This window comes from Ursus arctos, unplaced genomic scaffold (genome assembly GCF_023065955.2).
Source record: "Ursus arctos isolate Adak ecotype North America unplaced genomic scaffold, UrsArc2.0 scaffold_25, whole genome shotgun sequence".
In the NCBI taxonomy this organism is placed as follows: domain Eukaryota; kingdom Metazoa; phylum Chordata; class Mammalia; order Carnivora; family Ursidae; genus Ursus; species Ursus arctos.
Window position 1 is genome coordinate 24,116,016 of NW_026622930.1, and position 15,283 is coordinate 24,131,298.

The window sequence follows — 15,283 nt, forward strand, 5'->3', positions numbered from 1 at the left end:
ATTCAATGGAGCCAGTTTTCAGAGCTCCCTAGGTGACCCTAAAGTGGAGCCGGATAGGAGAAACCTGGCGCTAGCTGCGCCTTCTTTCTTTTTGCCCATGGGTCCCAGCTTTTGTGCCACCCCAGCATACCGGCTGCCTCTCTTTAGTCATCTTGGCTCCCCACTGGACAGCCCTAGAGGGGGTGGGGAGAGGGGTGTGGGGTGTGGCTCAGAATAACTGGAAGGAGGGTGTTGTTTGGCAAGACTCACCACCCCCGCTTCTTGCCATCCTCACAGATCCCCTATTGAGAGTCACTGGCCTTTAGGGGCCGGGGAGGCAACGTTAAAGTGTGAACAGGAAATGATGGGCCTGTGACCTGAGGACACATGCACATTTTAACAAATACTCTGAGCCAAACAGCCATGACCAGACCCCGGGACTGGTCTCTCCCCTGGGCCTCCTGGGAGGAGCCCTTTCCTTGGTTGTCATTAAGCCAGCATCTGCTAAGCTCTCGGACTACAGTGTGCCCACATGGTGAACTCAGACATTGTGATGAGGAGTGGGTCTTGTAGGTGGAGAAGAGCTGGTAAGCTCCAGCAGGGGCTGCTGAATTTCAAAGCTCTGTGGGGCCCCTTGCCCCTGCCGAGGCACTGCGTGCCAACCGCCTCCCTCTGGATTCTCTCTTAACAGCTTCTACCTCTTCCACCCTCTGGCTTACGGGATGGTGGGTCCCCTAGCCCAGGACCCCCGAAGTCCCATGGCGGGACTAAAATGGCTCGAATCATGGGACTTTTGAGACTACTGCTACTCCAGCCTGAGTCCAAGAACTTCTGGGGACAGCCAGCTGTGCAGCCAGTCCCTGGACCCTCCCAGCTGTGGGCAAAGCCTCCCGAGGAGCCCGAGGAGTTCTGCTGCCTGCCAGGATCAAGCTCTGGGAGCATACCCCGAATTTAACCCAGCACTAGGGAGAGCCGCAGCACTGTCTACAGAGATCCCACCACTGGGAATGCCCCAGCAACAGAGGACATCTCTCAGGCCCGTTTCCCCGAGTGTGCAACATAGGAAGGATGAGTGTGTGAGAGAGTGGGCATGAGTGTGTGGGAATGGGAGGGTTCATTTGTCCATATACCTGTGGAATATAGACCGTGTCTGTGGACAAGTGGGTGTCATAAACTGTAAGAAATAGTCCAGGGCTATAGTAGTATTTTCTGGTATTTCTTTCACACTGGATTTGGTTTGAAAGCAAGAGCCATCAAAAATTCTCTGACCTCCAAGAAGGCTGAGCTCAATGGCCCTACTTTGGAATATCATCAAGGGCAGAGCAGAGGGGGCCATTAAAGCTCTGCAGCCCTTCTCTCCACAAACAAACAGAGCTGAGGGCCCCTGAGCTGGAGGGCTGGCCTCCCAGGTGCTTCCCCAGGGGGCAGCTGCTGGGAAGTCTCTGTGGCAGCAGGTGGCTGCACTTCCTGCCTGCAATGTGCACAGAGGACTGGGCTCTGGGGTGAGGCAGCCGAGAACTCATCAGCCCTTGGTTCCTTGCTCTCCGAGAATATCACATGATGACTGGTGGGAGGAATGGCGTCCTAGCCTTGGCTGCTCTGTGTTCCCAGGCCCTGCGTGCCAGAGGTGGTTTCTTGCTGTGCGTCCTTTTCCCTCTGCATCCAGCCTGGCTACGAGGTGGGGCAGATGCATTCTCCGCATGGTTGGGGGAACCTTTGGGGCCCCTTGGCAGCCGAGGCTGGTGGGCAGCAGGGCAGGGAATCTCTGGTGCTGGGCTGGGCTCCCAGTGGGCTGCTGCAGCCCAGCTGGGTTGATGTTCCTGTCACTCATGAGGTGTTCCCCACTTTTACTTCTCTAGTCTTCCCTGCTGCCCTGGATGCATTTCATTTCATTTCCCTTTCTCTGTGTCACTGTTTCACCGACCTCTTTCTCCCAAAGACCAGAGCACCTAGAAATGCAGCAAAGCATCTACTCTCTACCACTTTAAAGCCCAAGCAAGAAGCTCAGAGCCGCTCCTTTCACTTCCTCCCCAAATGGAAGAGATTCAGAAAACCCTTGGGTCAGAACCGACCCAGCCTCAGGCCCGCTCTTCAGGCCGCCTGCGTCCTGCCGTGCATGACAGAGTGTTTTGTCTCTGGGGACTGTGATGCTTCCAGGTTTAATGATGAGGCTCTGCCACACTTCATCTTCCCTCCTCTATAGCCCCCACCAGTTCTGACAGGGTCAGAGCTCTTCAGAGCATCTTCGGGAGGCGGTTGCCACGGAGACTGGAAATTGGGCCCAGGGACAAGCTGTGCAACGTACTGGGCGGTGGGGAGGGAAGCTTCTGGCCATCCTTAGCCGTTCAGACCAGCCATCATTAATGTTAATAGAGGAAATGCAGCAATGTCAAAAGCAAGGCAGTTTTGTTAATTAGATCTGGGGTGTGATGACCTCCCTCTCCCAGGGCTGCAACCCTCTTGACTTCCCCTGGCAGGAAGTGCTGCCTGTGTGCTGAGTATGGGCTGTGGGCTTAATTGCGCTTCTGGAAGGGGAGGAGAGCAGGGATGGAGAACCTCTGCTCACCCTTTCTACCGCACCACTGTCCCTCCTCCCCAAAGATGGAGTTGGTTTCTTCTGAGCTGGGTGTGGGTAGCCATCTGGGTGGGTTCTCCTGGAGGGAGAATGCAGGAGTGTGTGCTTGCTTCTCAGCCAAGAACAGTGGCCCCGTGACAACTGGGACGTGGCTGAGGTCCCCTCGTACCTTCTTATTTGCTACTAGGAACTTTTTGGAAGGGAGGAACTCTCAAGGAGCCAGAGGGGCAGCCACTCTGAGTGAGGGTGAGGAAGGAGAAAGCTCAGCCAGCTTCCTGCCCATGGCTCCCTCCTAATTTGGCTACACCGGGGACAGAGGGTTCCTCTGTCTCTTCTGCGTTCCAAGGATGAGAGAAGAATTGTTGGCTCACTCCCTCCTCTTCCTCTTAGCCCAGACTGGCAGACACTTCCTGAGGACAAGGCTGTATGGGTTGATGCAGCTCCCGGTGCTCAGGTTTGGTCGGTGGAAGACGCTGGGGAGAGGGGAGATCAAGGTGGTGCTCTGAGTGTGGGCTCCAGTGCCCAGGAATTGGCGGAAATGTGACACGCCCCACACACCTGCTGGTGGAGGAAGAAGGTGTTTGTTAGCCCAACCTCCAGCCAGCTTTTTGAGCCACGATTTTATATATAAAAAATAGTTTCCACGGATAATCAGAGGCCATTTACTTTTGTAATAAATAGCTCTTGTTTTGAATGCCATGGTGTTTTTCTTTTCCTTAATTGAATCTGACTTTCCTTCGGGTTCCCAGAAAGAAGACAGGAATGTTTTGAGTGCAAGAACCATTCCACTGTGTCTCAGTGTCTGAGGCCATTCTAATTTGAGCAGAGCCCCTGGCTGGCCAGGTGAGCCTCGTTACCCCGGGGGGCATTTGGGCCCTCACATGTACAAGGTTACTTGAGTAATGTTGGTTGTACTTTTGTTTTAACTTATTCCAAAATAAGTAGGAAGCTGGACCTTACTTTTTCTCTTGTAACCCGCCACACAGTAGGGCAAGGAGCGTGAGAGAGTGACAGTCATCCACTCCTGAGGCAGCTGTGTGGCCCAGCACGGTAGCAGCTTCCATCGTGCTCACCAGAGGCCCCATCCTGGCAGGGGTCTTCTGTTACCAGGGGTGATGTGAAGGGTCCAAAGGACGTGTGTTGGCAGTAGGCAGGGAGGAGAGGAGTAGCACTGCTCTGTGAAGTGGGGGTGGCCTGACTCCCCCTCCCTCTTGGGACCAGAGTGGCTGAAGGGGGTGGGGAGGGGCTCATGCAGATCTTCAGGGGATGGAAAATGCCCAGTCGAGGCAGGTTAGAAAAGGACCAAACACTTCTTGACTGGCACAGCTTAGTTTACCAAGCTCCAACGCCTCTGTGACCCCCTATCCTCCTGAAGGCACAGTGAAGTCAGTGCTGGTTTGTCTCCATTCTACCCATGAGAGATTAAGTTATTTGCCTCAACTCCTGTGATTAGTCAATAGCAGGTCCAGGACTGCCACCAAGTTGGGCTTTTCTGCTGCTCCAGCGTGGTCCTGGGGCTGGAAGCACCTTCCCAGAACAACCTGGCAACCCTGGATCCCTTGGGGAGAAGGCCTGGGCTCAGCTCAGAGGTGTCCAGGTCTAGCACGTTCCTTCATACATGCTGCTTAATGCAGCCGCAGCTCACCCGGCAGCCGGTGTGTGCTGGTGCACCCAGCCCCGTGGTTTCCGGGGAGGAAAAAAAGCCGTGATAGGCAGTACTTGCCAATTTCCGTGGTGTAAATACTCCCACCGTGACCCATTTCAGGCTACCATCCTGATGTCACTACACGAGAGTTGGGAAAGATAGACATGCACAGCTAGCTCTCTGAAGCCATCGAAGAGCCAGCTCCAGGACACCTCTGACCCAGACCCGGTGACCTTGGCTTGGTCTGAACTATGGGCACAGCTCTTGGTCACAGCCCATCAACGTGAAGGAGGCAGTGGAGCACAGAGGCCTAGAGGATGGGCTGGAGACAGACTTGAGGGCAAAGCCTGGCCCCACTGCTTACAACTATGTGCTCTTGGACTCGTTACCAACCCCCTGGGCTTCTATTTCCTCAACAGTGGAACCAGATGACAACAAATGGTACCTGCTTGATAGAGGTCTTGTGAGGATGAAGAGTGAATGACATAAAGATCCTTGCAAAGCATCGGGACAGGAGTGCTCGGTGGGTGCTAGCTCCGTTACTGTCGGCAGCTCCACCTCGGTGACAGCACCCGTCTAGAGCAGCACTCAACTCTCCTCCGTTAGAATCTGCCGCCCAAGTCCTGGGCAGATGCCAGGCAACGAAGGGAGAGCCTGTGACTTCTTCAGCCCTCAGAGACGGACTCAGACCCTCCATGTCCTGGTTGGAATACCCACCCTCCCCCCGGGCCCTGCATTGGCCCAGCCAGGTTCTCAGGCCTTTTTTCCAGGGAGGCAGAGATTACAGGGCACTTAGCCCCCTCCTCCCGCCTGGCTTGAGACGGGCAGAGTGAGTGCTGACTCCACCGCTTACCAGCTAAAGCCATGAACGGCAATTAACAGACCCAGACCCCGTCCAAAGGAGAAAGGAGGCAAGAGGGTCCCAAGTATAGACTATTGCCAGGAAGTGCACACTGGGTGGAGTGGGAAGCCTTAGATAAGCCAGGTGGCCTGCACAGAGCACAGGGCATCTGGGCACTGAAAGGTGAAAGTCACCAGAGACCTATGTGGCCTTCCCCGCATGACCTGTTGACCTGGCTGCAGGGCCATGGATACCAAATGAGAAATCTAGTCCCAGAATAACCTAGTGTTCCTCTCCCTTTTGCCCCCAGTCCCTTTGTGCTCTTACTTGGGGATCTCGGTTGGACTCTTTAGGACACAAGCCAGGCTGCCTTACCATTGCTCTCCTGCTCAGCCAGGAGACCCCAGAGATGTGTGGGGACACGGGGAAGAAAGGAATAAGGTGTACTCCAAACTCCTGGGCATGGAGCTTCAGCCTGTCCGTGACCACTGGCCCAAATATCATCTTGTATCCATGGAACCAAAGGAGGTGGGTGGAAAGGCCCCTAGAGACCCCACTACCCGACCCCCTTACTGAGGACACTGAAAGAAGTAGGGAGGATAACAGGAGCTAGCTAGGCTCAGGAACTGGAAATAATGAAGGATAAATGAAGGTTTGGCTCTCCAAAGCCTGGGCCACTAGCACTGGGCTGGGGCCGGAGGAACTTTAATGCTTGAAAGAGAAAGGCTTTGGGGTGCCTGGGTGGCCCAGTCGGTTAAGCCTCTGACTTGATGTTTGGCTCAGGTCATGATCTCAGCGTCCTGGGCTCTAGCCGGCTGTGGGGCTCCTTGCTTAGCGGGGAGTCTTCTTTTCTCCCTCTCCCTCCCCCTCTCGTACCCCCTTAAAAAGAGAGAGAGAAACAGAAAGGCTTAGGCCTGACAGGTGGTCAACTGCAGACTCTGAATGGCAAGCATGAGACTCCGCTACCCGAGCTTCTATTTAAAGTCCATTGAAAATCATGGAATAGTAGAATGCTGGAACTTCACTCGCTCAGTGTCCAGGTATTGCTGTGGTCACAGCTGCTGTGCCCCAGACCTGGTTCTGGCCAAGCAGAGCTGGGGCCAGAACTGCAGCTGACAGATTGTTAAGATGCTGTCTCAAGAACCCCCAGGCCTGGCTGGAAATGGCAGCGGTCCTGGGCCTGTCCCTAAGGCTGAGAGCCCTGGTGGCCCCATGTGCAGGGACAGGGTTGGGGGTGGGGGGATGCTTCGGTCAGACCCAGAGTAGGGCAGAGGGCCTCTCCAGCCTCAGCCTGGTCACACAGGCTGGTGCTCGCATCCCCTGGTCCCACGTCGGGGCAGAAGGAAGAACCTGGGCCAAGGGGGTGGCAAACTCTAATGCCTCCAGGTAGCGCGGGAGGGAAGTTTGTGGAGAGGCGGCACAGGCAGAGCCTACCTAAAGCGATCAAATTCAGTTGGAGCCCTAACCAGCAAGGGGTGAAATCATCACCAGTTTCCAGATGAAAAACTGAGGCCCAGAGAGGCTCGACGATTTCTGTGAAGCTCTGAAGGCCAGGCGTTTCCCGGGCCACCAGGTCGTCCCTGGCCACAGCCGGTTGCCCAGAGATGAGCGCCTTGACGGACGGCGGGGGGGCGGGGGCCGCGGTTGCTTTAAAGCGCCCGGGCCGGGCGGCGCGGGGCGGGGCGCTGTCGGAGCCGCGGGGCGCAGGGCGCAGCGGCCGGAGCGGGGTCCCCGGAAGCGCCAGCCCGGCGGGCACGGCGGGGCGCCTCCACCTGGGGCGGGGAGGGAGCGGCGAAGGCCCCCGCCCGGCTGAGGGGAGGGGGCCGTAGGGGGCGCAGAGTGGCCCGCGTCGCCGCGGAGATGGCGCGGCACGTGCGGTGACGGTGCCCGCGCCCCGAGGGTCCCAGCCTCGCGCCCCGCGTCGCCGGGCGAGCATGGAGCGCCCGGAGCCCGAGCTGATCCGGCAGAGCTGGCGGGCGGTGAGCCGCAGCCCGCTGGAGCACGGCACCGTGCTGTTCGCCAGGTGAGGGCTCCCCGAGCGCCCCGGGGGTACGGGTGGCGGGTGCCTCGCCAGGAGTGGGCTCCCGGCGGCTGGACCGGCGCCAGCGGAGCGAAGATTGGCCCGCTGCCCTGGCGCCGGGGCGCCTCCAGATGTGCGCCAGAGGAGCGGGAACGGCGACGGGTGGCGCAGCCCCTTGGGCGCTTCCCCCCCCCCCCCCGCCACGGGGGGCGCGTTTGCGGCGACTCCCCGGGGGGGGGGCAGGCGGGGGTCGTCCGGGGCGGATCTCCTTACACTCTGGCCAGGAGGCGCTGGTCTCCGCGCTGCGCCCCCTCCGTGGTTCTGCTCCTGAGTTCAGCCCTTGGGTGGTACCTGAAGGGGTGCCCCGAGGGCTCCTGCGGGGAGGCTGTGCCAAGGCCTCTGGACCGAGGGCGCGGTCCAGGCCCTAGGAGTGACACGGCCAGCAGCCAACAGAAGGATAAATCTTTCCGAGGAAGGGACCAGGCTAGGACCAGAGAACCACCAGGGAAGGAATGACAGACCCCCATGTTTCACCACTGGGGAGAGGGGTGAGGGGTGCGCAGACCCCAAGGGGAAAGGAGGCCAGTCTCCAACCTTACCTTGAGAGTCTCTAGGTAACTCCTCTGCCATCCCCAGAGGCAGTGCTCTGTCACCATGGTTTCTCAGGAGGTTTGGCTCCCAAAGCTGGCCCAGAACTTCTGAGGAGGCTTTCGCAAAACCTCTTCCCCAAAGGGGGAATACATTTGTGGGGTGACACAAAAGCCGAACGAGCCCTCTCAGATGGGACTGAGAGCTTCTGCTTGTGCCACTGTTTTCTCTGTGGGCTTAGGGACCCTCTGTGGTTCTGCTACTTCGGAGCTGTGTGACTATAGGCAGGTTACTTAAATTCTCTGAGCTTCTGTTGCCTCCTCTATAAGATTGGGTAACAGCAATACCTACTGCTTAGGATTGTGAGGGATACGTAAATTAACCACATGTAAAGTGCTCAGTGTCCAGTAAGTGTAAGGAGTTCTTAAGAGCACCGTTATCATCACTGGCCCAAGCCCCCGTAGACATGATGAGACTAGGAGGTTCGGACCCAAGAGTGGAAGAAAGAGAGAGAAAGAGAAAAAAGAGAGAAGGGCTTTCCTATTTGAGGTCCCCTCCCTGTCCCAGGCCTCTGAACTGTTTATGGAGGGGCTGCTCTATGCCGGGTCCTATGAGAGGCCTAGGGACTCATTGCTCTTTTCAGGGTGCCCCTCGGAGCCAGTGGAAGAGGCGGGAAAGGGGCACCAGCACAGCTGGCAAAGGGGTCAGTGCCGGGTTGGAGGGTGGTTCTGGCTTCCAGCTGAATCCCTGCTCCCCACCCTCACCCCACCCCACCCCACTGCCGCTGGGCCGGGCCACCGGGAGCCAGGGCTCCTGGGGCTGGCTGGGCCTACAGGGACCGCAGGGCTGATGTCTGGGCCTCCCCCCACAGGCTGTTTGACCTGGAGCCCGACCTTCTGCCGCTCTTCCAGTACAACTGCCGCCAGTTCTCCAGCCCGGAGGACTGCCTGTCTTCCCCCGAGTTCCTGGACCACATCAGGAAGGTGAGGCGGAGGCTGAATGGCCTCAAGATCCAGCAGAACGCCCTCCCGGGAGAGAATGAGAGACTCGGACTAGGGAAAGTTCCTTCTGCCCTGGCCTGGTCTCATTCCCCTTCTTCTGCCCCCCACCCCCACCCCATGCCAGAGGCGTCTGCTCCTTGCCGTCTGTGCTGAGCTGGGCAGAGCCTGGGGCCCCCTGTGCTCAGCCAGCTGGTCCCTGCTCCACCCTCGCCCTCAGTGTTGTCCCCGACTCCTGAGGGTGGTGTTGGCACTGATCCACGAGGGGTCATCTGCCTATGACAACATGACAACCAAGCTGGGGTTCCCGTAGAGGCTCGTGACTCTCACAGTGCCTCAGTTTCTCCTTGTCCGGGGCAGACAGCACGGTCCCGCTGCTGTTTAGGGCTTTGAGACCCTCAGAGGAGAGGAGCTGCCGTCATAGAATAACATTAGCAGTTTGGCCACATGTTGAGTGCCTACTGTATGTAGACACAGATGGCCTTGCGTTTCTTTTCTTTTCTTTTTTCTTTCTTTTTTTAAGATTTTGTTTTATTTTTTAAAGTAATCTCTACACCCAGCGTGGGTCTCGAACTTACAACCCTGACCGAGATCAAGAGTCGCACGCCCCACCGATCCAGCCAGCCAGATGCCCTGGGGCCTTGCATTTCTGATCCTGGAGAACTGAGGGTCCTGACTGACCTCTCTTACTCCTGGTTGGGACCCCCAGGTTCCGGACTGTGGTTGTGAGCAGGTGGGATTGCTCTTGTCTCTCCAGTTCACTGCTCCCTTGGCCTTGGCAGGTGATGCTGGTGATTGACACTGCAGTGACCAATGTAGAGGACCTGTCCTCGCTGGAGGAGTACCTTGCTGGCCTGGGCAAGAGGCACCGTGCAGTGGGTGTGAAGCTCAGCTCCTTCTCGGTGGGTAAAGGGGCGCTTCCTGCCCCAAGGCCACCACTCTCCCAGTGCTCCCTGTCTGTCTGTTCTTTCTCTCCATTCCCATACCTTCAGATGACTAGGGCTGGGGGGCTGCAGCTGTTACTTCCGTGCTGTGTGACCCCTGGCACTGCCTTGACCTCTCTGAGCCTCCGATTTTTCTTCCCTGGTGTGGCTTCTCTTAGAACCATGGAAAGTTAAAGAGCCTCTGGGGTTAGCCAGTCTGCTCAGTTTCCTATCGCTGGGTATAAAACCATCCCAAGCAAACGACTTCGATCTCTCTGGGTGCAGTGGGGCAGTGCTTTTGTTCCACGCGGTGGGGCTGGAGGCACTCATGGACCACACTCGGCTGGGAGCTCAGCCGGGGCTGCTGCATCCAAGATGGCCCGTCATCCTTCAGGGTCTCTCTCCCTGTGGCATCTCATTATGTGGTGGACTCGCTGAGCTTCCTTGCCGAGTGCCAGCTGAGTCCCCAGAGGGCAGAACCCCAGTGTGCCAGCCCTCTTCCGACCCCTGCTTGCATCCCCCGTGGTGACGGCTCAGGGTGAGGGACCCCACTCAGGGGGCGTGAAGCCTCGAGGTGTGGCTCACCGGGGGCCGCTGACGTGACAAGTCTGCCGCAGAGTCCACTCCCCCTGCCAGATGGTAAGCGCCCCAAGGAAGGGACCGAGTTAGTCTTGGCCTCTCTATCTCGGGCACTCGTACCGGGCCTGTCTTTAGTGGATGTCCGGTAACTCTTCGTGGAAGAAGTAAACCGTATTTTGTTCTGACAGTAACAAATGAGAGCCATTATTATTCTTGAAGGCCTACTGTATACAGATGCTGTGCTTTCTGTAGATGACCTCCTTTGCGAGTCCCAGCAATCCAGTGAATTGGAACTTTCACTTTCCCTGTTTTACTGATGAAGCAGCGGAGGCTCCGAGAGGTCACAAAACTTGCTCAAGGCCACACAGCTCATCAATGGCAGAATCAACAAGTGAACGCGGGTCTGTCTAGTTTCAGAGTCTGGGCTCTTCACACCGTGAGCGCAGCCTTGCAGAGGACGAAACGTAGGCCTGGGGGCAATGACTTTACTTGCTCTGAGCCAGAGTCCCAGGCAAGGCCTTGGCCCTAGTCATGGGGTGATTGCAAGGCTGGGAATGGAGTGAAATGCATAGTTCACTATAAAGCCTCACATTTAAGGGGAAAGAGGGGGTCCCACGTGGTACCCAGGATTGGGGCACAAGCCAGATCAGGAAGCATGGACACTGTGCAGGAGAGAAGAAAGGTCCGGGCCTCAGTTTTCTTACCTGTGGAATGGAGCGATGCCTGCCTGCCTTCAGGAATGACGAGGTGCTACTTGCCTCTGCAGACGGTGGGGGAGTCCCTGCTCTACATGTTGGAGAAGTGCCTGGGCCCCGCGTTCACACCAGCCGTGCGGGCCGCCTGGAGCCAGCTCTACGGGGCCGTGGTACAGGCCATGAGTCGAGGCTGGGATGGCGAGTAAGAGGCGGCCGCTGCTCGGCAGCCTCCACTTGGAGGCCCCCGTCCGTCTGTGTCTGCCTGTTGCTCTGTGTCTGTGGTCGCCCAGGCTCCCTTAGGCCTCCCTGCATCTTGGTCCTTGTCCCCTTGGCTGTTCCGGAGAGGTGATAGAGCTGGACTGGGTCTCTGTCCCCTTACCTCCAACCGTAGACAGGGATGGGTGGCTTTTCCTTCAGGAAGGGGCTTCTGGATTTCCCTGCACCCCCAGTAGCTTCTTCCCTTCCTGCCTTCTCTTCCCTCTGGCACACCCCCCTCCTCTAGGAGAGAGCAGTGTTTTGGTCACAGAGGTGGCATGGGGCTGGGAAGGTGGAGAGCTCTGAGAGCATGGGTGCTTGTCAGCCACCCACGTTGGGTGGGCCTGGGCCAATAGGGGAGTGGGCGGCTGAGCTTCAGGGACCTTCCCATTTTGCCTGCCTTCCATGCTTTTCTCTCCCAGGGGCATTGCCTTTCACCAGTAAAGAGGAGGGACTTTTTTAGCCTTCATGGTGGAATCCCAGGTAGTGGGAGCAGGTAGTCAAGGGAACCGCTGAGGACGAGAGAGTTGACCTCATCTGGGTCTCAGATGCCCCTGCCAGAGTAGATTTTTCTCTTGCTGTATCCCATTCCCCCATTCAAGCTGCTGCTGGGGGCTTCTTTAGTACCCCTCTGCAGGAACCAGCCAGCCAGCCAGGAGGGGTGGGGCTGGGGAAGCGCAAGGAAGGAGGGGTGATTTCCTTGCAAAGGGGCCTGGGTTCTGGTGGCTGTTCCTTACCACCCGCCTCCAGCAGGGCTGGGTCTTATCTCCCTCCAGCCTCCTTTCTGCCGCCGCTCACACCGACTGTGGGGCCACAGCTCCCCACGTTTAATACCTGGTGTGTGCCTGGATGTAGGCTGCTGGATAGAAGAGAGAGTGGCGGGAGAGGTCCTCCGCTTTTGCCCCAAGCTGTCTGCACTTTTACCTTCTGCTTCGTGCCGTGGTTGTATAAACTCATGAGGAATAAACCTGTTCTGTGTGCCTCTCTGACCTGCCAGGACTGGTGCTTTCTTGGGTGTTGGCTTGTGGCCAGATGAAGCTGCAGGGCAGGGGACCTAGGGCAGGGTGGGAGGATGGGGTCAGGAGGGCCAAGGCCGGGGTGGGTATAAAACAAAGGAGAGGCTCGGGGAAGGCCAGAAGCTGGTGGAGGAGATGGAGCTAGGGATCTGTAATGGAAACTGGTGGGCAGGGCACCAAACTCACTTCTTTTTCCTCTTGGGCACACAGCCAGACTACATTTCCCAGCCTCCTTTGCAATTGGGTGGGGCATGTGACCGAGTTCTGGCCAATGGAATGTGTGGACATGTGTACCACTTCTAGAGCTGATCCCCCAAAACTCCTGCATGCTCCTCTGTGCTCTGTCACCCCTCCACTAGCCTGATGCAGATTTACAGCAACCTTGAGGGCCATGTGTTGAAGGTGGCAGAGCCACAAGGTGGAAAGAGCCTGGGTCCCTGAATTGCTGCTTGGAGGAGAGCACCCACTAATCAGAAGTGCCTGGTGGGACCCAGGAACTTCTCCATCCTGTGGAACGAGGACTCCCATTTTGAATTTTATAGGAAAGAGACACAAACTTCTGTTGTGTTTGTGTCATTGTACATTTGGGGTTGTTTTGTTATAATACACCCCTCCACTAATCCCTGGTCTGAAGTAGTTTACTGGTCAGGAGTCTAGGAGCCCACCTCCTGGGGGACAAGATGAGGCCAGGATAGAAGGGGGCCAGGCTCCAAGACAGCAGCAAAGGGCCCCAAAGATATATAGGGTCTCTGGTGTCAATCCCAGAGTGGGTTTTTTTAAAGAGATTAAATGGGTTTAGCTGGGGTGTACATTGGAGTTGAAGAGCAAGTGTGAGCGTGTATGAGCGTGTGTGAGCGTGTGTGAGTGTGTGTGGTCAGGAGGATTGGGCAGATGGAGGTAGAGACCAGCCAGGGACATGGGGACAGGCGGCAGCATTAAGAGTGGGCCTCACGGGAACAGGATTGTGGGGCCCTGGAGCCCAGCTGTGAATGGTTGGAGGGGTCGCACCCGGCCCCCTGCCCTTGTCCTGAGGCTTCAGTTTTCTCAGCCAAGACCAGGGTTGCTGCTGCCGCCAGGGCCTCCCCAGCTCCCAGCGGGAGCTCGTTTTGGGGAAGCTCTGGTGACCAGCCTGCCAGGCTGTGTGACTGCAGACATTGAGTCTGGAGCGTGTTGGGAATGCTTTCCCCACTGCGGCACCACAAGCATTTTCTCTCGAGCCCAGGGCTCCGGGGAGGGAGGGCCTCCTCCACCGTGAGACCTAGGAACAGCGGAGACTCGAGGGGCCACGCGGGCCTGTAGCTCCCAAACGTCTTACTGGGGTGACCTGGCTCTGGAAAGGCCCAGCGCCCTTCTGGGCCTGGGGCTTGAGCCATCCTTAGCATGGTGTGTGTGTGTGTGTGTGTGTGTGTGTGTGTGTCTCCGTGTGTGTGTGCACGTGTGTGCATGCGAGTGTGTGTGCGCTTGTGGTGGGGGGTGGTTCCTTCCTCCTCCTTTCCATCTCAGCCCTGAACCCTCTCTCCCGTGTTCCTCCGCATTCTGCCAGCCCACATGTCCCTTCTTCTACAAGGAGCCACCCCTCCCTCACCCCTTCCCTCACCAGCTACCACTCTGTTTCTCTACTTCCTCTGATAGCCAAACTCTTCCAAAAGGTCTTCGCTCTCCGTTTTCTCCATTCCTGTGAGAGCGTGGGAACCTACTTCAACCAGGCTTTTGCCCCCACCCCCATCTGCTCCACCAAGCTCACCCAGGACCTCCGCCCTGCCCAGTTCAGAGCTGGAGTCCCTGTCCTCACCTTGCTCTTCTGCTCAGCAGCCTTGGAAAAGTAGATCACTCCTCCCTTTTAAACTTTTTCTTATAGAAAAATGTCACATACGCCAAAATCTGAGTCTAGTGAATCTCCGTGTTCCCTTCACCCAGCATCGACTTGAGCAACTCAAGACCTCCCCCACCCCCTTTCTTCTGCTGGAGAGTTTTTAAAAGCGAGTCTAAGACTTCGTGCTCTTTCACCTGTAAAGTCTTCCATGGGAACTTGTGGCTGATACCTTTTCCACCTTAATCCACACCATCGACATACCTGCCAAGACGAGCAGTATCTCTCAGCATCGCCTAGTGACCAGGCTGATTCCAGATTCTCCTGATGTTTTTTGCAGGTGGTTTGTTTAGTCAAGGACCACACATTGCATCTGGTTGGGTCTCTTAAATGTCTCCTTCTTGGCCAGCCCCTGTCCCATGCCTTTGATTTGTGGGAGAAACCAGTTCACTGGTCCAGTGGCATCTCCAGCGTTCTGACGTGGCTGATGCTTTCTCAGGGCATCTTTGAACTTACTCCTCTGCGCCCCATAATCACTGTCAAGTGTAGTTAGCGCTGGGCGCTCCCTGCTTACTTTCTGAGTTCTTTTCTTCCCTTGGGTTCCAGATGCCAGGGTCTCCCGGGTTTCCTCCTTCCTCAATGCTCGTTCTTCATTCTCCCTGCAGATTCGCCTCCCATCTCCCCAGGCCCTCCTCTGGTCCTCTGCGCAGGTCTGAGCCGGTCCCGTGCTTTCAACACCCCAGATGCTGATGACTCCGGGTCCCGTCTCCAGCCTAATGCCCCCCCACTCCAGACCCGTATCCAGCCCCCTGCCCAACGTCCCTACTAGGCATTTCAAGTGTAACACCACCAGAGTAGAGCCTGGTATGTTTCCTGACCTGCTGCTTCTGGCATCTGCTTTGGTAAACCTGTCTATCCTGTCGTTCAGGCAGAAGAACTGGGAGCCACTGCACTTCCTCGCTTTCTCTCAGACCCCACCCTCATCCATCCATGAGTCCTCAGACCTGTTTGGAACTTCTCTGTCTCCCTCCTCATTGCCCACCCCATTCTTGTCTGAGCTCCCATGGCATCTCACTGGATGTCTCCTGCAGATCCCCGATGGGGTTTTCTCCTCCACCTCGTCCCCACCCGAAGGCTGCAGTGATCGCCTCGGAGCCTAAGGTGATCACATCTCTCCCCCACTAGGAATCCTCCAGTAGCCTCCATGTCGCTGGAGTAAAGCCCAGGGTCCTGCTGCCCTCCCAGACGGCCTCACCCTGCTGCGTGCTCCGGCTCCCCGCTGCCTAGGACCCTGGATTTATTCCTTCCAGATCTGCCCCGCAACCCCTCCGTGCAGCCCGCACATGCCCCCACGTCTCA

General features: G+C 57.2%; 2 protein-coding genes across 5 annotated transcripts in view; both read left to right on the forward strand.

The window, feature by feature from the left end:
• POMT2 (protein O-mannosyltransferase 2) overlaps window positions 1–3,245 on the forward strand; it is a 43,263-nt gene extending 40,018 nt beyond the window's left edge. For all 4 annotated transcript variants that reach the window (XM_057318316.1, XM_044391302.3, XM_026519432.4 and 1 more), the window contains one exon: window positions 671–3,245. In XM_057318316.1, the coding sequence (XP_057174299.1) occupies window positions 671–776 (106 nt within the window). In that variant the 3' untranslated portion in view covers window positions 777–3,245. The remainder of the gene's footprint in view (window positions 1–670) is intronic.
• A 3,658-nt stretch (window positions 3,246–6,903) lies between these two features.
• Window positions 6,904–11,483, forward strand: NGB (neuroglobin). The gene is made up of 4 exons (XM_026519437.3): window positions 6,904–7,063; window positions 8,520–8,631; window positions 9,429–9,548; window positions 10,915–11,483. Exons 1-4 carry the CDS (start codon window positions 6,975–6,977, stop codon window positions 11,047–11,049), a joined length of 456 nt encoding a protein of 151 aa, XP_026375222.1. The 5' UTR covers window positions 6,904–6,974; the 3' UTR covers window positions 11,050–11,483.
• The last annotated feature ends 3,800 nt before the right edge of the window (window positions 11,484–15,283 follow it).